The following is a 23,328-nucleotide window of genomic DNA, read 5'->3' on the forward strand; positions in this document are numbered from 1 at the left end:
CTGCAGTCCATGTGGTGAAATTGCGCTCACAGTGCTGTTAGGTAGGGAGTTCCATGATTTTGACCCAGCGACGATGAAGGAACGAGTCGGGATGGTATGTGACTTGGAGGTGATTGTGTTCCCATGCACCTGCTGCCCTTGTCTTTCTAGGTGGTGGAGGTCGCAGGTCTAGGCACGTTCAAGAAGATCTGCCTCCATCACCTATGCTTCCACAATAAGGCAATTTCATAACTTTTCCGCCTCCTGCAAGCTTCCTCTAGCAATGGGAATGTCACTTCCCATGGCTGTGAAAATTGCAATTGTCTCCTTTCCAACTACCTTGGGTGTCACCTACCAGTCCACAGTGCACCACCACATACATCAGGCTACTGATGTATTTGCCCTGTCAAAAGAATTTATCACTTTTCCAACTGATATCTGCCAGCAGCCAGAGAGGCTTTACACTTTTTCAGGGTGGCTGGGCTCTTGGATAGTGCAGGGCCTCAACGATGAACCTTGTGGGCTCCTCAAAGGGAAGGGTTGTATTCAGTCAACATACAGGTTGCATGTGTCAGCACATATCTTGCAGGTGGAAGCTGTCGCAATGCATTTATCCTACACCAGTTGACAGTGCTACCATTATTTAATTGAATATATAGGTCAGATGGATGGATCTTGAGAAACTAGGGATACTTTCTTGAGCTGTGGCTCATGATGCCAGTCTGAAAACCATGATCCATGGAAGATATTAAATTTAATGAGGCATTTGCTTCCACAAGGAAACAAAGCATACCATTGACATGCAGAAGCAAAGTTTCTGCTGCTTAGACAGGTTTGGGATTCTTCTATAGCACAATCCTGGGAAAGTGTCCAAAATGACAGTGGTGTGCTGCATGCTACGCAATATTGCTGGCAGAAGAAGAGTCACTATGCAGCAAGTGGCCGAGGGAGGGTCATTGATGGCCCTGAAGTTTGAGTTGTCTGATGCATGGAGATGTAGCCAACAGCAGTATCTAATAGAAAACCATTTCAACTAAAGATCAAGGTCGCCCCAGCATAAACGTTGGTGAATCTATGTTCCCAAACACCTGGCCTTCTGTTATTCTCTACTTGATCATCTCTACCATAAAGATCAAATAATTTGTTACCCTGATTTTCTGTAAGTTAGTGTTTTTTAACCCCAGTGCTCTGCTTTGTGACTATGGTGTATACCTGCTCGCATTTAATGCTCTTACAATAATGGGAGAGGGATTGAGGTCGCTGGCTGACAGATGTCGCTGAGTGGTTCCTGTGATGGAGGTAACTCTTCACCTCCTTTCTGGCCATAAGGTGGCCCTACAACTGCTAGCTCCATGTCTGTCCGCACCTGCCTGCTTAGTGGCATGGATGTGGAGTAGCCCTGAGTGAGAGTGAGCACTCCCGCATCAGTACTTACTCCCATCTTACCCCCTGCTGTTGTGCTCTCCTTCAGCATGTCCTGTGATCCGCTTGGAGCACACCACAGAGCTGTAAATGAGGTCATTGTAGCCCCATGTCCAGGTACTGTCCAGCTGATTCCCACAACAGTGAATCCAGAAAGGATAGGCTTGTACTCATTGGATCCCAAGATCTCAAAAGCAGCATTTGCAGGACCCACGGCTACGCTTAGGACTTCTGTTAATGGGGTTGTGCTGGAGGGCCATCTCCAGTTGCTCATGGACTTCTTCATTCAATAACAAACTTGGTGAAGTGAGACAAAGTTGAAGAGCCCTGACTTAGGAATGCATGTGGGCATCCTGCCTGAGACATGATTATGCAGCATGCTGTTAGTGGAAACATTGGAGGCCTCTGTTTACAGACAAGTGAGCTCCAACTTTACACTGTTTCCATGAAAGATGCAAGGAGTACCACACATCAATATGGGCTACCCTGTGATGGTGAATTAGGCAAGGTTTCCCAAGTGAGGAGCAGGGTGTCTCTTTGAAAGTGTTTGTTACAGACATGCCTTCCTTTTTAATTACGTGCAGTTAAAGGCACGATACACTTCCTTTGGCAGACTTCAGAATGAAAATTTTCTTGCATGTTTAACACTCTGCCCTCCTGACCAGAGTACTGCAACAACCTTCTCCGTGACCGTCTCCCACACTCGTCATCTGTAGTTTTCTGAGGAAGGCACCCTTTGGATCCAAAGATGACAACCTCCCTTTGCTGCACCTCTCCCGATCCCTCTCTACAAAGGAAGCACTCTGCCCCCTGCCCTCAGTAATGTGTCTCTTCCAAGCTTGGTGCAGAATTGTTGGACCAATTTTACACTGGTCAGTTCCCCTTTAAGACACAGCAGCAGCCACTTAGATCTGCTGCTGTCACATATCCTGCCCCTGCAGGAATCTACAGTCTCTGCATGGCATCCAATCTGCAGGATTTATATTTAAATAAGTGAGTCTTGCAAGATACAGTGAGGTCCACGTCATGTCGTTATTTTTTTTTCCCCCTTACGAACTGCACACACTTACCGGCTACTGCTGCAACAGGACTGTAAAATTTAACTTTTGACTATTGGATGAACCAGATCATTTTGCTTATCCAGGATGAATGGCAGTGTGGGTGACTGAGCAGCAAGTAACTTAAAAGGATTGAGTGTACAAAAAGTTTTTCTTCAGCTTATTCAGAGTATTTTGAAACTGGAGCAAAACATGGTAATTAACCTGGCATAAAGATTTGTTTTGGCATTATCATTAAAATCAACTGCATGAAATCCAGCATTCTAAGTAGCAACACATTGCACGTTTTTGTAGAATTAAAAATTGTGTTGTAAAGCACAAGCATATACCTTGTGCGTGAAATTGGCTTATTGTTCATAGATTTTAGAGTCTATCTGAGTAATATGCTTGCTGTGCTTTTTGGTTAAAATGACCCATTTCCCTCTGTTCATTTCCCGCAACGACCCACTCTGGTGACCACCTCCCACACTCGTCATCTGGAGTCTTCTGAGGAAGGCGCCCTTTGCATCCAAAGATGACAACCTCCCTTTGCCACACAGGCCAGAGAGAAGAGCAGGATGGTGATGGGCATTCGTGCCCATGTCAGGGCCACATGGAGGCACACCCAGGTCACTATTAACTTGTCTCCCTGATGTACTTTAGGAAGGATTCTGGCTTCAGGAACTTGTGTGTGCAAGAGATTGTGGCTATGAAGCCAGCAGCCTCCAGAATGCTGCAGCTGTTAGTCCCATGAGTCCAAATGGCACAATCTGTGTGCATCATTGGGCGGGCTGGCTGGCCGTGCCATTATTCCAGCACCTGATGCAAGGCCGGCAGGTTTGTTTTGGATAGAGAATGCCATAGGTAGAGCGATTTGTTCCTTTGCGATGCCGCTGCTAAGATTGGTCATTGGTGTCCGAACCATCCAACAGAGTGGTAGACTTTAACAGCCCCTCCTCCTCCGGACGTTTCTACAGACCTTTTTATTCTCTGCTAGTTCCCAATCCCTCAGGAACTCTGGGCAGGGGGATCAGATATGATGTAGATAATTCCCTACTCATATTGAGTCGTGGTTGTCAGACATCCCAGCCTGAGTATAGCCCCTTTAACCATCGTGCTGATGAGCAGGTTCACTCTTTTGGAGACCCAATAAAGCATCAGTTTCACAGAAGTGACCATGGACAGCATTAGTAGGGCTTCTAAGTCGTGCAGCCCCCTCACTCCTTCAATTGCCGTTTCGATCTGTTAGCTAAAGAGGACCTATTGTTACCAATAGATCTTGTACATGTGTTTGTGGTTCAGATCTAAGGGGCCACCCTCCTTGTCTAATTATTGTCACATGGAGCTTAACTAATGAATAATTAGATTACCTCATTTTTGAATTGAGCAATTCAAACATCAAACTCCCATCCTTTTCCTCCTGGCAGCAGATTTGAAGTAATCAAAATGTATACTTTTATTTTCAACTCTCCCCTCACTTTTTTTCCCACCCTGCCCCACCTTGTTGCTAAAGTTTCAGACCACTTTCTATGGTCAAAATAATTGAATGGATTGATTACAGATAAGTGACTGTGTGTTTTTGAGTGCAGTAGGCAGGGTGCACATAGTGTGTTTTGTACAGTGGGCGCGGTTTGTGTAGACTCTGTAGTTATGTATGGGTGCAAGGTGCAGGTTCTGTGTGTTCGTGGGCAGAATGTAGGTTTTGTGTCAGAGTAGAGTGTGTGTATGTGTGGCACGGGCGCTTTGTATGTATAGGACTGCTGTGGGGCAGAGTGTGGGTAGGTTGTATGTGTGGAGCCGCAGGGTGCGGGTAGGTTGTATACATGGGGCCGCAGGGTGCGGGTAGGTTGTATATGTGGGGCCGCAGCGGGCAGGGTGCGGGTAGGTTGTATATGTGGGGCCGCAGTGGGCAGGGTGCGGGTAGGTTGTATATGTGGGGCCGCAGTGGGCAGGGGAAATTGTCATTTTCTCCTTCACACCCCCAAGTGATTGACCTTTTGTGATTCTTGAGGATAGTTTAATTTGAAACTAACTGGAAAATGGGACACAATGAAATTTACTTTAATAAGAGCCTTCCACCCATCCATCACTGGTCTTCATCCCATTTGCCGTATAGATGAGGGGACTATTTTCTGCTGACAGTCATATTAAAGGCCTTCTACCAACATGATCCTCATTTACTCGGTGTTTTTCCTTGGTGGCCAATGAGGCCTGCTGCTCGCCAACATGTCTCCTGTTTATGTCACTGATGTAGCACTTGTGGCTCAATACTCTAACACGTCTCTCTTGCTTATTAGGTACTTGCCTCCTGAATGTTTTGTGGTTGGGAAAGAGCCTCCTAAGATCTCCAATAAGGTAGACGTTTGGTCTATGGGAGTTATCTTCTACCAGTGTCTCTATGGACGCAAGGTAACTTGTGGTTCATGCTTTTCTTCAAAAATATTTACCTGTTATGTGGAACGGTGGGTTTTCATTTCCACTGTAGAGTGTTGCAAAGTTGACATAAAGAGCACCCTTTGGGTCTAAATAAAAATTGATCCTCTTAATCTGGGAACATGTTTACACTCCATAAAATCTTTTTTTAAATAAATGGAAGGAAAATCCAGCAGGCTGCTTTACAGGCATGCACATAACTTGCTCGAGTTACCTGATTTCACTGCGCCCAGTTGATCCAGAGCACCAGGCACAGGACCAGGACAATCTCCACGTTTCCTACCTTACAACAGTGACTACACGTCAAAAAGTACTTAATTGGCTGTAAAGCACTTTGGGGCGTCCTGAGGTCATGAAAGGTGCAAGACTTTCTTTTCGCCCCCCTTTTTGCTTCAACATATATCAGAATTTTTGCCGAACCTTGCTCTGATTTGTAGGTGCTTTGATGCTGCACGCTTGTGTGACTGGCATTAAAAGTAATTCTCCTCAACTTTCCTCCAGTTAAGTTCTCTGTTTATTTTTATTCATGTTCTCCATTTTAACATTTTTGTCTGCTGGTCGGCAACCGGTATATTTTATAAACCACATCTTTTGTGGGGGTTTGTGTTTCGTACCTCAGTCTTTAATGTTACGGTGGCTGTAGTTCTGTTGTAACTCATTCAGATTGCAGGGCTGAGTTTTGACGCTAGGTGCAACCGAGTTTGCTGCACTTGTCACAGATATTTTCATGGGTGTTCAGTCAGGCTTCAGATCCACCTAGAGATGAAGAACTGAGGTTCTCCTCTCAGCTGACCCCCACCCCTGAATTATTATTTAGGATTGGCTGTGTGTGCTGCCCACCCCGTTCTCGGGAGACCAGAGGGTGATGCACACCTGAACACAGCTGCCCAGAAGAAAAGGTTCCTAAAGTATCTATCCATAACCTTCTGCTTAGCCATCAGTCTATCAGAAAGCATTTTGATCAATGTTTATGGCTTTGTAATTCAATGTATGAGTGTATTGAGGCTGCCTCAACTGACCAGTCACAGACCAAAGCAGTTGGCACATTAACCAAGAAAGAAGGAAGAAAGACTTGCATTTATATAGCAGCTTTCACAACATCCCAAAGTACTGTACAACCAACAAAGTATTTTTCAAAGTGTAGTCACTGTTGTAATGTAGGAAACGTGGCAGCCAATTTGGCACAGCAAGGTCCAACACAGCAATGTGATAATGACCAGATAATCTTTTTTAGTGATGTTGGTACAGGGATGAATATTGGCCAGGACACCGGGGAGAACTATCCTGCTTTTCTTTGAATAGTGCCATGGGATCTTTTACGTTGACCTGAGAGGGTAGATGTTTAACATCTCGGTTAACGTTTAACATCTCATCCAAAAGACGGCACCTCCGACAGTGTAGCACTCCCTTAGTACTGCACTGAAGTGTCAGCCTGGATTTCGTGCTCAAGTCTCTGGAGTGGGATTTGAACCCACGACCTTCTGACTATGAAGCTTCCCATCTCACTTCGGCCAGTTTCTTGGTGATTTTGTATATTTAGCTCGACTGGCAGTTGCAGATAAATCTGGTGACTAACTTCCTCTCATAAACCGATAGTAAAAAAAAAAATTAGGCATTTTCTTAATATTTGAAATGTGATTAAACTCCCTATTTTCCGAGAAGTGAAATTTGCCAATTTACTTGGCGGGAGTGGTACAATCTGGGCCTTGAGGAGTGGCCTAGTCCGGTGATCCCTTTCTCATGCCAGGTTTTCTGTCCTGGGACCTCTCCGTTGTACTAGATTGGGAGAGAGACGGACCTAGTAGGATCGTCTGGGAAGGTGCAGATGTTATTCCAAGTTGAAATGAGTGCTTGTAGCTCCCTGTCAACCTCTTTCTGGAGCCCATGAATGGTAAGCTGTAAAGACAAAATAGGTGGGTTGGCACCGATCTCCATTCTCAGCAGTGGGACCAGACCAGAATCACTTAAATGTGGGCCACCCAGTAGCAGTGTCTGAAGTTTGAGAGGCTGAGGTTTCTCTCATTTTGAGAGTTTGTGCACTCTTGTGAAGCTGTATTTTTTCCAATGTATAAAAAAAGGTGGGAGAAGTATTTTGATAATTCCTTCCCTTTCAAGCTTCTGGTTCTCACACTAATGACCATTTGCTGCTCTTTTTATCTCTGACATGCTTTACCTTTTGTCCCCCCTGCACCCCCCCCCCCCCCAAATTCCATAGCCATTTGGTCACAACCAGTCCCAACAGGACATCCTTCAGGAAAACACGATTCTGAAAGCCACGGAGGTACAGTTCCCCCAGAAGCCAGTGAACAGCGCAGAAGCAAAGGTAAGGCTATTCAGCCAAAGCCACATGATAGATATCAAGTCCTTTTGTTTTTCTTTTTATATGAAAGCTGCGTGACCCTGCTATTTTATTGTATTCATCAAATAACAACCCATTTAGACTTTTACCGGCAGTCTTGCTGCAGTTGCTCAAAGTATCGCAGACCTGATATAATAGACCCCAGGGTGGTGGAACCGGTGACTGTGCACATGATCTTCCATCCATTGAATTCCCGTGTTTTTCTGGAAGGAGAATCATTTGTGATCGCCTCTCGCACACACCTTGGTGGCCAACGATAGAGCAGCATTAATGGAGGCCTGACAGTGGGTTGTTCCCTCAACAGTAAGAGGGAAGCAAGGCAGGGGAGAAAATACTGGGGGGGGGGGGGGGGTGTTGGGAAGTGGGAAAAAGTCTTCATACTACCAAATAACTTTAACTAAGTGACTTTTTGTTTATTTTTATGCCGGCATTCCAACCGAGAAGTTATATTGACAGGCTGCCTGTAAAAGAGACACCAAATCTGGATTATTGGCCACCCAACAGCTGTGTGGGACCAAATAGCTACATGGGCATTTCAGTTTGAGAGAAAATTGAAACTGCAAATGATCTTGTGTATTTAAATTCAGCAAGTCAGTTTCTTCATCGCTAGGTCAAAATTCTTCAAGTCCCTACCTATCAGCACTGAGAGAGTACCATCACCACACGGACTTCAGTGGTTCACGATAAAGGCCCACCACCACCTTCTCAAGGGCAGCTAAGGATGGGCAATAAATGCTGGCCTTGCTCGCAACGCCCGTATCCCCAGTATGAATTTTTTACATGTTGCGATGGTATTTGTCTTTAAATATTTCAATTTAAAGTTGTGTGATCATGCAACTGTTGAACTTGGGAGTTATCACAGTAGAGCTTGATCAGTCCCTCATCTGACATCCAGGCATGTTCACTTCCAGCAGGGGCCACTGAATAGCAATCCAAGAGGGGAATGGAGTCGTGGACAAGGCTGTAGAGTTTTTGTCCAGAGTCGAAGAGTCAAATATATTGAGTTATCTTAAATCTGGATCAGTATAAGCGAATTTATTGGTGTTTTCTGCCAGGCAGCTATATAGAATAATCGGCTTTCCTAAATCACTGTTGATGTCCTAAGATACGTACTTTGTGTAGGTCTAAACATGGCGATAGGGTTATCATTTTTTTGAGGGGAAATCCAAGATTAGTCAAGATCAAAATGTCAAGTCATGGAATGTGTAGCAACAGTCATGAATGTTTTGTCATGGTTTGGGATTCTGTAAGCCATTTTTTTCCGTGTAAGAGACTTGGACACGAGTATTTTTAATGTGTGTTTTGAACAGAAGGTTGTCTGGAAGGGAGCAGTTTCTCCAGACAACCTCGTGCTGGGTTGACCATCCATAGGCAGACAAGAGGTGATTTAAATGTAGGGTGGGCAGTTGTTTTGCACTGATCCCAAGCATGGGCCAATATCTGGCCCTTCCTGTAGAATCGAGGCAAACGCTAGAAGTCAGTGGACTGGCAGAAAGGCTGCAAGGAGAAATAACCTCCGCACGAAGAATTGCTCCAAGTAGGTTTGTGTCCGTGCATTGTTTATTTTATAAATGTATGTAAACTGTGTCGCTTGGTATAATTTCATCATACTTGGTGTTCTGCATCTATTATTTATTGTGGAATAAAGCAGTTTAAAATACTGAACTGAATGATGCTTCACCATGTGTTAACTCAACCTGCTGTCAGAGAGGTTGAGGGAGTGCATGTAGTACACACACTTAGGACATAGAGATCTGGCCCAGATCACAAGGCAGTTTTGCGCTGGCAGGTATAGGGCAGTGGGAGTTTTTTTTAAAAAAGCAAGCAGGCAAACAGACCTGAAGAAAGCAATTGTAAACAATTTTACAACACCAAGTTATAGTCCAGCAATTTTATTTTAAATTCACAAGCTTTCGGAGGCTACCTCCTTCGTCAGGTGAACGATGTGAAAAAAATCATGAAGAAAGCAACTAACTATACTCAGCCCGAGTAGATACCTGCGACAGAACCAAATTAGTAATGGTGGGCCTGTTCTGGCTCGTACCATCCGTTTGGATCACTGGTGTCTAGTTCTGGTCATTGAGGCCTAGGGAAATATTGAAGGGCTGTGAGACTGATGCGTAGCATCGCTGGGCTGGGCTATGAGGAAAGAATGGAGACCCTTGTACTTTTCAGCCTTGAAAGGAGGTGACTGAGAGTTGGTGACCTAGAAATATAAAAAAAAATTGTAAATTTTCTGAGAGATCTGATTGTGGTGCTCAAAATTATGAGGGGTTTCGATAAGGTAAATTGGGAAAAACTATTTCCATGGTCATGCAGTTAGTAAGTTTTTAAGATCAAAAGAAGAAAGGGAGAGGTTAGGAAAAAGTTTTTTACGCGGACAGTCATCAGGACAGGGAGTGCCCTAGCAGAAACAGTGGTGGAATCCACAATAGCTTATAAACGGTAAGTAGATAAATATTTGAAAAAAGGACAGCTGAAAAAGATATGGGAAAAGGGCAGAGAAGTGGGATTAAGTGGATAGTTTAGAGAGTAGGCACAGTAAATTCTGCACTGTAAAATTGAGTCCATTTTGTACTGGTTACTTCCATAGACTTTCTTTTTCCTTTTTAAAGGGACAGTTCCATGTGGTTTGCCCAGTTTAAATGAATGATAGCTATTCATGTACATGTCCAAGTTCCTCATTCCAAGAATAAGCAAGACCATACCTGTCAGTTCTCTAGGTATTGAACGCAATAATTCACTCAAAAACAAACAGTTTGTAGTTTGTTATTTGAATCTTGGTTATTTTGAATTGCGTCCCAGCCTGTACCGAGATGATCTGATACTTGCCAATATTTCTGAGCATACTATAGTTTTATGGCAATTATGGGATAGTAATTTTTTTCTTTAATTCTACTGCAGGCCTTTATCCGTCGCTGTCTGGCATATCGTAAAGAGGACCGGATAGATGTTCAGCAACTCGCCAGTGACCCTTACTTGATGCCTCATATTAGGAAGTCTGTGTCCAGCACCAGCCCAGGCGTGGTCGCATCGACTTCTGGATCAGCTAATAACAGCACTTCAAACTGAGCATGCAGACTATCCGCCTAGATAGTATATTAAAGAAAAGGAGTACAGAATCCGTGCTGGTGATATCCTGATTTGTACCAGGTGCTTTCTCCTTGTCTGTCCATCTGTGAGGAAGAACGTCCTTGCTGATTCTCCAAAAGAGAGATGGACAGAGACTGCGATGCTGCAGGCAGGAAGCAAGGAGGCGATGACAGAGGATATGAATCACGGACCATGACTGATGGCTGCTAATGAAAAGGACAATGATCAGAATCTGTATCCTGCTCCCATGTCCCTTGGCTGTAGCCCTGAAAGTGGCTTTGTGCTGGAAGAGTGTGAACAAGATGGGTGTTTGCCTTTTTAAATGCTTCCCCCCACCCCCCACCCCCCACCAAAATAGTACGAATTGGTAACATCTGCTTCATGTTAAGCACAAATATCAGACTAGGGACTCGACCTTCCCAGAATTTTTTGAGGCTGCCTGTTGGTGGCAGTGATGTACTTTTAGAGTTTGTTATGGATTCAGTACTATTGGTCTTAAAAAAAAAATTGGACCTTTTCTCTTCCTTTCGCTCCCCCCCAGCCGCCCATACCCCAGATTCCTGTCCATTTACTTTCTGCTCTCTGTTTTCTGACTCTGTTCCTATGCTGCTTTTTCTTACACTGTTCCTGCAATACTATTAACACGTTGCTCATTTTCTGCCCAGATGGATATAGATTGAGGTACAGACAACACTAAGACTTTGAAGAATCTGCAACAGGAAAAATGTTCTGATTTGACATTTAGGCATCTGCATTTTCAGCATTTTTTTGTGTGTTGGTATTTGCTCTGTCGTGGCAATGGGTCATTTTTGTTTTTTATCCCTCTCGCTCACCCTCCCCAAACCAGGCCCTTCACTTCAGTTTTTGGTGGTCTTGCTTTCAGAAAACGTGTGCACAGTTTAGTTACCAACTGGTTTGGTGCATTTAATGAGTGAGAACAACACAATATTTGTGATCCACTGTTGGTTTCCACCTGAATTTTTTATTTGGTGGGGGATGGGGAACTGAAATTATCCAGCTGGGAAATGCAGATGTTCAAAAGTGTCTGACTTTCACGTGATATTTTATTTCTTTTTTAAATAATAAACCCTTCAGGGTAGAAAATTGTCTTTGTACGTTAATGGTTCAAGATCAGTAGAATTTTTAAATATTGAGGGGTCTAGCTCTGGTCAGCAGATATTGATATGTCAGTTGGCCACATCCCATCCCTTCCCATGAACGCAACCACTGCCCATTGTTGTATGACCACATGACCAGTTAACCCAGTAACTACAGACCCCTGAGCTGTCGGTCAGAATTGGGAGAAATCCTGCTCAGCCCCACCCTGGGGCAATCGTTGGTTGCAGTTGGTCAAATGTATTAAAAGGACCCCCAAGGGAAAGTTGAACTAGTGGATAAGCACAATGCATTTCCCTGAATATAACGCTGAACCTTTCTTTTTACTTTGAGTTTGTGAGGCAAACTAGTACCAAAAAGTGTGGAGCTCCCAAAAAAAAATTAATAAACTCATTATAGCACAGGAGTGAAATTTAGGTAAAGTGAGGCAACTTCAGCTCAGACTAGTATCAAAGAATCTTGCAACATAAAAGGCCATTCAACCCATTGCTGCCCCAGTTTTTTGTTGTTGGGTGAATAAGCCCATTTGACTAGTTCTGAATTAAATGATTTTCATAATGTTTGCTTTTATTGAAGTAGAGAGAGAGCTGCATGTTTGTAAAATACACTAAATCCATACTTTTCCCATTGAGTGCAGGTGCTGATTTGTCACTCAAGATTCTCTCAAACTGAACATGGATAATGATTATCACTCTGTTCTGGGGAGAGCAGTCTTGTTCCTGAACTCCAATACGTGTATTACACTGCAAATCTTGTAGAACAGTAAGAATATTGTGCACGTGCAGGGTATCGCCCCAGGGTGGAGAGACTGCTACGCTCCTGCTCGTGTATGTGCTCTCCCTGCCTTCTTGGCCGCTCCGTTTCTCCCTCTCTTGCTTTCCCTCTTTATTCTCCTCTCACTGTTTGTGTCTCTTGCTCACTTGCACGAGTGTGCTCTTTTGCAATCTCTCCCAAGCAGTACATTACTGTTGCTTCCCTGCCCCCCCCAGAATTTTGATTCATAAATTCCTTGAGGTCGTGAACAAACCCTATGGAGAGCTGTGGGTTTCAACTTGTGTCCTAGCACACACTATACCTACATCACCTGGAATCTTTCTTTCCCCGCCCATTCCCAAAAAATAACTATTCCACCAGGAAATGTTTAAGGAGCATCCTTTAATAGGGTGGGTATTGATCAAAATCAAAACTTTTTTTATATTTGGTTTCACATTGTAGCCTTAAAGTCTCTCTCTTTACTGCATGGTTTCATGCCCTTTTCAGAATGGTGAGATAAAGTGAGAAGAATGCACTTTCCCTCTGGCACGGCCCAGAATTCAAGTTAGAACCTGTTGAACAAACGATGATAAAGCTTTGGTACAGTAGCAAAATTGGAGTGCGGCTTTCTGTAGTTAAAAGCTCTCTCTGGGGAGAGTTGCGCAGGGAATTCGGATGGGGGTCTGAGAAAATTAGCTGGAGAGATGACCCGAAGCACCGTGCAGAATCTACTTCTTGAAATAGATACAACTTCATGAAGCTTGGTGCAGAGTAACCCAGTAATTTGTTTGAAAAGATTTCACTACAAGTGGAATCTCCTCCTATTGGACTGTCCTGAATCCTTTGTCAATTAAAGCTGGACAGAATCTCAACGTTACAAATCGTTGAACTCTGGAATTGGTGTACGTCACACAAGGACTTGTCTCTTCTGCAGCTCTCTCCAAAAATATTGAACAACTGCATGTATGAGCTGGATCTGGTCTCCCAGTGAAGTCTAAGTCTTGGTATCTGAGTGGATCCTCTTGACTTTAAGGCACTACCTGGACTTGCAACTTCAATAGCTCTTATTGAAGTATGGGAGAAGTGCCCATTTAAGCTATGGAAGTATATTTTGTTAATTTGGTTAGATTAATGAGATTTGCTTCTGCTTCTGCCCCTCCCCTCCCTAAAATTAAATTGAAAGTTCCAGTCCCAAGGCTGTGGGCACCCACTGAATCCACCTTAAAGATAAGGAAACAGTAAAGATCCAGTGCCCATCAGTGTGGTTATTGTCATTTGTTTCTGTGGAGAAATTGGGTTATTTTGTTGCCTGTTCTGTCCCAGCAAAGTCAAGTCGGTGTCCAATTTTAGAGGGTGAGGGGTGAAAAGGGAACCAATGGGAGCAGAACTGTCATTTAAAAAAAATTGAGTTGGGTAAAGCAAAATGGCAAACAAAGTTCAGTCAGGGTCGTTATTAGTAACTCCTAAAGTTGGACCCAGATTTAATGGCACTGTACTTGTGGAGAAAGTCTTGCGACCTTTTGAGTTTCCTATTTGGAATGGAATCGTACACACTGCTGCTAATGCACAGTGACCAGCCCAAATTCTACAGCTGACTTTAAAGCATCATTAAGGACTCACACCACTGCAGTGGTTATGAGTGCTATTTCTGGGGTTTATTTAATTTTTTATTTGGCTTTTATACTGATTTTATTGAAGGACCGAGGCAAGTTATTATGTACTTCAACTTCAGTGGAATGCAATTTGACGGTCTGTTTTAATCACCTTAGATAACTGATTAAATAGGTCATGTTTCCTTTTTTTTTTAACACTTGCCTGAACTTGTACTCAAACATCAGCAAACAGAGTGTGCATGGGTTGCATTAAGGTTAGGAAGTGCACAGTTGTCCTGGGGGAGAGGCTGCGGAGAAGGGATACCAAGTCTAGTTCCTAGTGATTTGCTACCAGAGGGTCCACTTTGCAAAGTGCACTTCTGCCTAAGATGTTTGAGGTTGGCGCGCATGTTCTTGGCAAAGCAGCAGCCGTTTTAAGAAGGCGGCATTTGACTAACTGTTATCATCCCTTGGGGCTGCATTTTAGTTTCTCCTGAGTTCAGAAATAGTAGTGGGTGGGGGGGGAAGGGAGGATCGCAATTTTAGAGGGTGGGGATGGAAAGGGAGCCAAATAAGCTCGGTAAAGCAAAATGGCAAACAGAATTCAGTGAGTGTCGTTGGGGTGATCCTCGTTTCACCTATTGTGTGTACTCTTTCCCTAACCCTCCCCCCCCCCCCCCCCCCCCCCAACCATAATGGCTTATGGGCTCAATACCTCCACTCACCTAAATATCAGGGAAAGTTGCTGTTTAGCACATTTCTGATGAAGCGCTAAAAGATGTGATGCCCAGTTGCTGCAATTCAGGTTTCTAAACAAATATTACGAGTTACTCTTGTACCTTTTTTAAACACACAAACTGGAGCTGTTTTTTTTTTAGGGGAGGGGAACTACTCAGTCCTTACAGCCGATCGATCCTGTTTGCTCACGTACCCCTAAATGTCCAGCAATGTTCTTGCAGTTCATAGTTTTTAATGGTGAATTTCACTACAGCTTGATAGTCTTTAGCAGGTTATAAAGTTGATCCATTTAACGCACCGATTGTTATACCTGTGATTGCTGCAACCTGCAACAGTTCTGTAACACAAGATTTAAAAGGCATCAGACTTTCTTTGTAAGTTTTAAATCACTTTCTGACACGGTGAGTTGGATCAGACGTAGTGTTTGTCTTTTTTCTTAAAGGAAACATTTTTTAATGTAAGGAGTATAGTGACCCAGACTGCATTTTGATAAACCAGAACATCCGATTTTTGAATCCCACAGTTTTCCAATGGAAACCATTTTATGGAAAACTTTCCTTTTGATTTATTCCTTCCAGTGTGTGTATTTTTTGTATTTGGAAATTCGTGTGTCCCAGTTAGTACACTGCATATGGGCAATCTTTGGGCAACCCCTCCTCCCCATGACCCCCCCCCCCCCCAAAAAAAAAATGTCCGCTAAATCTTTTATCAGCATCCTTGTACTTAAGGCTGAGTGTCATTCAGCAGTTACACATGTGCAGGAACTTTGGTTTTAGAGCGTTCCTTTCAATTTCTTTCATTGCAGCTAGTTAAAACACTGTGAATAACTCCTGGTTTGGTAAACCTTCAGACCAGTTTATTACTCCCTGTGGTTCCTCTCTTTCCAACTGTTCCGTTTTAAAAAAAAAGAAAAAAGATTGTACAAACGCCTCTATTTAACTGCATACTGTAGTGGTATGATGACTATTCTGATTTCAACTGAGTGAGCCTCTTCTAGACTACAGCTTTACTTTAATGTACAAAAGAAAGAAAAAAAAGAAAATGAAGGGGTGAAGTTAAACCGGTACGGATATTTTCTTTTGAATCAAAAGGAAGGTACCGTGGAGCCCCTGTGAGTATGTGTCACTGTGAAATACATGCTTGACTAATAACCCAGTCTGTTGATAAGGGTTTGCTGTGTATATTTCAATAAATTGTATTGCTTTGACTGTGCGGATTCCAAACCGTTAGATGTCCGTTGATAGCTGCTGCAGTGTAGAAATTGTTTCTTTTATTCATCTGCTAATAAATTGAACCTCATAACAAACTTTTAATATTCCTGAAAGTATTATTTTCTCCTTGTCTGAAATCCAAACGTGGCCTGTGTTACCCTGGAGGGCCTCAAGTCCTCTCGCCATGACAGGGAACTGGGTGACATAGCTGATGAAATATGGTTGTTTTATCTCTTAGATTTAGGTACAAATCAGACCCAAATACTCCTGTGGTTATTGAGAATGTAAACTGTAATAACAGTCTCAGCCGAGGTCTTCGTGGATGGACATACCATACTGGTCCTTTACTATATTCATTGTGCGTCTGCGTAAAAAGGTAAGCAGGATCTAACTTGCTGTTTTTAAAAAAAAACAAGATAAGTGATTTAAAGAATTTGCAGGGAGATGCAGACATGAAGAGTATCCTACATTAGGGGATCGTGGATTGTACGTTAAAAAGAAAAAAAAGACTATAACGCCTTTCACGACCTCTGGACGTCCCAAAGCACTTTACAGTCGATGAAATAGCTTTTTTTAAATAAAAGTTTAGTCACTTGTAACGTAGGAAACACGGCAGCCAATCTGTGCACAGTAAGGTCCCACAAACAGCAATGTGATGACCAGATAATTTGTTTGAGTGATGTTGGTTGAGGGATAAATGTTGGACAAGGCACATGAAACAGATCCTCTGACTGGCCACTGGCTATAACTGAGCCAATGCATTGTTTTGATTTGTTTTCATTAGATGTATATTACCTAAAATAGTATTGCATGATCTGGTTTTGTGTTCGTCAAAGTGAATGGAACAATTTCCATTTCAGGTACCAGTGCCAGCATTAAGACCGGGTATAGCCAGATGCAGAGTTAAAGCTCCCTCCTAACAATGTGGTTTATTTTTCCATTTCCCACACGAGCCATTCTGTAGCCTCTGAGTAAGCTTGCCAATTAGTGCTGAATTAGGGGCAGCCTTGTGAGGTAGGCCCATGCCAACTAGAACTGGATTGTGACTGCCCCAATTCATTTCACACAAGACCCTTATGGCCAGCAAGGCAGAGAAGATTCCCATCCCCATCAGTCAGAGCTGGATTCAAACCCAGGCCCCAGAAGTGAAAGGCTCTCCCATCATTTCATTGGTGCAATTATACTTGCAGTAAATTATATAGCAGGGGTGACCAAGCTGCGGCCTATGGGCCACTCCCAGCCTCTGAGCCCTGATCTTGGTCCTTGAAGCCTAGGCAATACAGTCTAATATAGTGCTCGTATTCCTTAATCACTGATTAGTTGTATGAAATTTGTGACCCTGGAAGTTTGGAAAGGGCAGTTCTTGGTGCACTGACTCATTGGTGGATAAATCCCAAGCAAAAACTCCAGGATCTGTTGGTATCAATAGTTTGAGATGCACGCAAATTAATGGGATGGATTTAAATTTTGCATGTGGCTCCATGGCATGTACGAATGGGTCCTCCAAAGACACAAACTTTGGACAGCCCTGTCCATGAAGGTCACGGAGCTAATGACAGCAACTTTCTTTTGCCCTTGAGTTTTGGGTTATCCTACTTTTTCTTGGTCTAGTTTGTATCTGGAAGTTCATTCAAGTTATTAGATTTAGGACATGTAACAGCTTAATTCCAGCAACTGGCAAGAAACCAGAGGATGATGAGGACAAAAGAATTTAAGGATGGAGTTGTTTGACTTAAAGGTACTGTATCTTTTTGTGTTTCCTTTCCGATGTGGGCTAATCTATTATTTAGTGGATGAAAAAAAAATTGAATTTCTTCAATTTTATTGGAGTTTTCCCATCTCAATGTTATATTTTCAGCTTTACAAGAAGTGATTTCTAGAATCAGAATTCTCATCTGATGTTGAACACAAATTATGTATGGGCAATTACCTCCTAGGTGAGATACAGCAATGGCTATTCGATGTCTTCGTGCATTAACATAACTGCCTTACTGTGCTTTCTGTACTCAATGTTAATAGGTACCAAGTTCTCCCACTGCACAGTGTACAACAATTAATGCCGTTCCACTCATCCTTAATTGACTTCTACTCCTGTCGACATCTCCTCATCTGCAGCCCAGTTTTATAAGCTTCCCTCTTCTGCACTTGTCCTTTTCTGTCCCGCTTTCTGTAGAGCAGGACAGATTCGCTGACCTTGTATATTGCGGAGAGCTGGTAAGACCTCCAGTGAAGGTCGCTGAGTTCATATGTTGGTCACAGCTGAGATTTGAACTCTAGCCTCGAGCCAGAGAACCCAACACTAACATTAGCCGTAATTGGGCAGCTGATTCTACCTCCGTCTCCTTTTTGTTAATTGGCCATCTCTGCATTTCACAGAAACTAACTGGGTTATTTCTGGCATTAAGGACTACAATCTACAATACAGATTAGAACTCTCCTGAGAGTGTGGATGTCTTGGAGAGATCAGAGCTGTTCAGCGAAGCAGAGACAGGGGTCAGAGGAAATTTAATATAGAGAAGTGTGAAGTGATGTATTTTGGGAGGAAGAATGAGGCGAGGTAATATAAACTAAATAGTACAATTTTAAAGGAGGCGTAGCAACAGAGACCTGAGGGTTCACATACACAAATCTTTGAAGGTGGCAGGACAAGTTGATAAAGCTTTCTCAACCTGACCTGCCACCTTCAAAGATTTGTGTATATGAAACCCCCCCAGGTCTCTCTGTTCCTGCACCCCCTTTAGAATTGTACCATTTAGTTTGTATTGCCTCTCCTCATTCTTCCTCCCAAAATGTATCACTTCTCTGCATTAAATTTCATCTGCCATGTGTCCACCCATTCCACTAGCCTATCTGTGTCCTCCTGAAGTCTATTACTATAAGCAGGACAGGTTGAGAAAGTGGTTAAAAAAGCACACTTGTTCCTGGACTTTATAGAGGCACAGAGTAGAAAAGCAAGGAAGTTATGTTGAACCTTTATGTAACACTGATTCAGCCACAACTGGAGTATTGTGTCCCGTTCTGGGCACCACACTTTAGGAAGGATGTGAAGGCCTTCGAGAGGGTGCAGAAAAGATTTAGTAGAATTGTTCCAGGGATGAGGGACTTCAATTAAGTGGATAGACTGGAGAAGCTGGGGTTGTTCTCCTTAAAGCAGAGAAGGTTGAGAGGAGATTTGATCGAAGTGTTCAAAATCATGACTAGTTTAGATAAAGTAAATAGAGAAACTGTTCCCATTGGCAGAAGGGTCGAGAACCAGAGGACACAGATTTAAGGTGATTGGCAAAAGAACTAAAGGCGACCTGAGGGAAAACTTTTTTACGCAGCAAGTAGTTATGATCTGGAATGCATTGCCTGAAAGGGTGGTGGAAGCAGATTCAATCGTGGCTTTCAAAAAGGAATTGGATAAATATTTGAAGGGAAAAAATTTGCAGGGCTACGGGGAAAGAGCAGGGGACTGGGACTAACTGGATTGCTCTTGCAAAGAGCCTGCAAAGGCTCGATGGGCCAAATGGCCTCCTTCTGTGCTGTAACGATTCTATGATTCTATTCTAAAAGCTTCTGGGATCCTGGGCTTTATAAATAGAGGCTTAGAGTACAAAAGCAAGGAAGTTATGCGAAACCTTCATAAATCATTGGTTAGGCCCCATCTGGGCACTACACTTTAGGAAGGATGTCAAGGCCTGCAAGAAGATGCAGAGGAAATTTACTAGAATGATACCAGGGATGAGGGACTTTGGCTATGTGGAGAGACTACAGAAGCTGGGATTGTTCCCCTTAGAGCAGAGGAGGTTATGGGGAGATTTAATAGAAGTATTCAAAATCATGAACAGTTTTGATAGAGTAAATAAGGAGAATCTGTTTCCACTGGCAGGAGGGCCGGTAACCAGATGACACAGATTTAAGATAATTGGCAAAAGAACCAGAGGGGAGGTGAGAATTTTTTTTTACACAGCGAGTGGTTATGATCTGGCATGCTCTGCCTAAAAGGGTGGTGGAAGCAGATTCAATAGTAACTTTCAAAAGGGAATTAGATATGTACTTGAAAAGCAAAACATTGCGGTGCTAAAGGGAAAGAGCAGGGAAGTGGGAGTAATTAGATAGCTCTTTCAAACAGCCAGCGCAGACACAATGGGCTGAATGGCCTCCTTCTGCGCTGTAAGATTCCATGATAGGTGCTGGAGAAAAAAAACAGTAGATTGGAGCTTAGAGGAGAGAAGGTAAAGGCCACAGAGATTGGATGAATTTTGCAAAGTACCTAAAATAATGCTGTAAACAAATTTATTCTCTTCACTCCACCTTTTATGGTCTTCAAAGACTAGAAAATATTTGTGACACTAGTCTATTTGAGCCTCAATTTTCTTTTCCTGCAAAAGTGGCCTTAACAACATGCCTGCAACTCGAGGTCCCGAAGGACTAGTGTGGGCTTAGCAAGAAACATTCTTCTGCCATGTACCATCAAACAAGACAAATCAAACCAAGACAAAGGTGACACATTGTGACAGTCGGACAATTCCCTCCTTTCTCCTGGTGTACAACTCCCCTTGTGCTTGGGCTGCTGATCGGTTATTTTTCTCCAATTAATGGGTGCAGATGGAAACCTCCAGCTCCCTGCTTCACGTGGGAGAGAGGGAGAGGGAGGGGGAGTGGGAGTGGGCGGGGGTAGAAGAATCATTTACCTGTGCGATATAATTTCTTTACCTCAATAATTTGAGAGTTTATCCTCCACTAAAACTACTCTTATCACAAGCTTGTTATGTTTGATTATTACTTTTACATGGTATATGATTCCTTTACCAGTTTCAGATGAAGCACTATATATGTGTACTTGAACATTGTCCATAGTCTGCATGGACATCACTTGATGCCTTGCCAATGGATTAGAATTTGATGAAGTTCCCCAAGCTTCTTCCTGGATCTGAATGGCCGTATTCATGGTGTTTCCCCATGAGATACAAATTTTGAGGTCTGTACAAACTGCACCCAAATAACCCACCATCAAAGACTTCAATGTTGAAGGGTTTGTTTTAAATAGTGAATGACCACTTGGAATCATGCATAGCACCAACATCAGCATACCAGGAGTGAACCTCGATCTTAAAATTCTCATCCTTGTTTTCAAATCCCTCCATGGCCTCCCCCCGTCCTATCTCTGTAACCTCCTCCAGCCCTATAACCCTTCAAGATCTCTGCGCTCCTCCAATTCTGACCTCTTGTACGAACATACGAATTAAGAGCAGTAGGTGGCCATTTGGCCCCTCGAGCCTGCTCTGCCATTTTAAAAATGTCATGGCTGATCTGATTGTGATCTCAACCCTACATTCCTGACTATCTACTATAACCTTAGACTCCCTTGTTAATCAGGAATCTATCTAAATATTCAATGACCCTGCCTCCACCGCTCTCTGGGGAAGGGAGTGCCACAGATTCATGACCCTCTGAAAGAAAAAATTTCTCTTCATCTCCGTCTTAAATGAGAGACCCCTTATTTTTAAACTGTGGCCTCTAATTCTAGTGTCTCCCACAAGAGGAAACATCCCCTCAGCATCTACCCCTTCTGGTCCCCTCAGGATCTATATGTTTCAATAAAATCACCTCTCATTCTTCTAAACTCCAGTGTATACAGGCCCAACTTGTCCAACCTTTCCTCATAAGCTAGCCCCGTTATCCCAGGAATCAATCAAGTGAACGTTCTCTGAACTGCCTCCAAAGCAATTATGTCCTTTCTTAAATAAGGAGACCAAAACTGCACACAGTATTCTAGATATGGTCTCACCAATGCCCTGTACAACTGTGGCAAAACATCTCTACTTTTATATCCCATTCCCCTTGCAATAAATGATTACGTTCCATTTGCCTTCCTAATCACTTGCTGTACCTGCATACTAACTTTTTGTGATTGATGTAGTAGAACACCCAGATCCCTCTGTACCTCAGAGTTCTGCAATCTCTCTCCATTTAATAATATACTGCTTTTCTATTTCTTCTGCCAAAGTGGACAAGTTCACATTTTCCCACATTATACTCCTTCTGCCAAATTTTTGCCCACTCACTTAACCTATCTATATCCCTTTGCAGACTCCTTATGTCCTCTTCACAACTTACTTTCCTACCTACCTTTTGTGTCATCAGCAAATTTAGCAACCATACATTCGGTCCCTTCATCCAAGTCATTGATATAGATTGTAAATAGTTGAGGCCCAAGCACTGATCCCTGTGGCACTCCACTCGTTACATCTTGCCAACCTGAAAATGACCCATTTATGCCTACTCTCTGTTTCCTGTTAGCTAACTAATCCTTTATCCATGCTAATATGTTACCCCCTACACCATGAGTTCTTATTTTGTGTAGTAGCCTTTGATGTGGCACCTTGTCAAAAGCCTTCTGGAAATCCAAGTACACCACATCCACAGGATCCCCTTTATCTACGTTGCTTGTTACTTCCTCAAAGAACTCTAATAAATTAGTCAAACACGATTTCCCTTTCACAAAGCCGTGTTGACTCTGCCTAATTGCATTGAGATTTTCTAAGTGTTCTGCTATAACCTCCTTAATAATAGATTCTAGCATTTTCCCTATGACCGATGTTAAGCTAAATGGCCTGTAGTTACCTGCTTTCTGTCTCCCTCCTTTCTTGAATAGAGGAGTTATATTTGCTATTTTCCAATCTGATGGGACCCTTCCAGAATGTAGGGAATTTTGGAAAATTAATACCAATGCATCTAGTATCTCTGCAGCCACTTCTTTTAAGACCCTAGGATGAAATTCGTCAGGACCTGGGGACTTGTCAGCTTTTAGTTCTAATAATTTTTTCAGAACCCTTTCCCTGGTGATTGTAAATGTTTTAAGTTCCTCCCCCCCTTTTGCCTCTTGATTCACAATTACTTCTGGCATGTTATTTGTATCCTCTACAGTGAAGACGGATGCAAAATATCTGTTCAATTAATCCGCCATTTCCTTATTCTCCATTATTAATTCCCCAGATGCTCTCTAGAGGACCAACACTCACTTTACTTACTCTTTTCCTTTTTAAATACCTGTAGAAACTCTTACTATCTTTTTATATTGCTAGCTAGCTTTCTCTTGTACTCTAATTTCTCCCTCCTTATTATTCTTCTAGTCATTCTTTGCTGTTTTTTGTATTCTGACTAATCTTCTGACCGGCCACTAATCTTAATGGAATTGTATGCTTTTTCTTTCAATTTGATACTATCTTTACCTTCCTTAGTTAGCCACGGATGGTATGTCCTTCCCCTAGAGTCTTTCTTTTTCACTGGAATGTATCTCTGCTGAGTGTTATGAAATATCTCATTAAATGTCTGCCACTGCATCTCGACTGACCTATCCCTTAACCTTATTTCCCAGTTCACTTTCGCCAGCTCTGTCATCTTGCCCTCATAGTTGCCCTTATTTAAGTTTAAAACACTAGTCTTAGACCTACTCTTCTCTCCCTCAAACTTATTGCTAAATTCAATCATATTGTGATCACTACTACCTAGAGGCTCCTTTACAGTGAGATCATTAATTAATCCTGTCTCATTACACATTACCAGGTCTAGAATAGCTTGCTCTCTGGTTGGCTCTAGAACGTGCTGCT

The 23,328-nt window shown here is 42.8% G+C and overlaps 1 protein-coding gene across 4 annotated transcripts in view; it reads left to right on the top strand.

Moving 5' to 3' along the window:
• Positions 1 to 15,828, top strand: part of tlk2 (tousled-like kinase 2) — a 116,978-nt gene extending 101,150 nt beyond the window's left edge. For all 4 annotated transcript variants that reach the window (XM_067969108.1, XM_067969109.1, XM_067969110.1 and 1 more), the window contains 3 exons: positions 4,736 to 4,847; positions 7,087 to 7,194; positions 10,135 to 15,828. In XM_067969108.1, coding sequence (XP_067825209.1) covers positions 4,736 to 4,847; positions 7,087 to 7,194; positions 10,135 to 10,302 — 388 coding nt within the window. In that variant the 3' untranslated portion in view covers positions 10,303 to 15,828. The remainder of the gene's footprint in view (positions 1 to 4,735; positions 4,848 to 7,086; positions 7,195 to 10,134) is intronic.
• The last annotated feature ends 7,500 nt before the right edge of the window (positions 15,829 to 23,328 follow it).

The sequence above is a fragment of the Heptranchias perlo genome, chromosome 30, assembly GCF_035084215.1.
Source record: "Heptranchias perlo isolate sHepPer1 chromosome 30, sHepPer1.hap1, whole genome shotgun sequence".
Classification (NCBI taxonomy): domain Eukaryota; kingdom Metazoa; phylum Chordata; class Chondrichthyes; order Hexanchiformes; family Hexanchidae; genus Heptranchias; species Heptranchias perlo.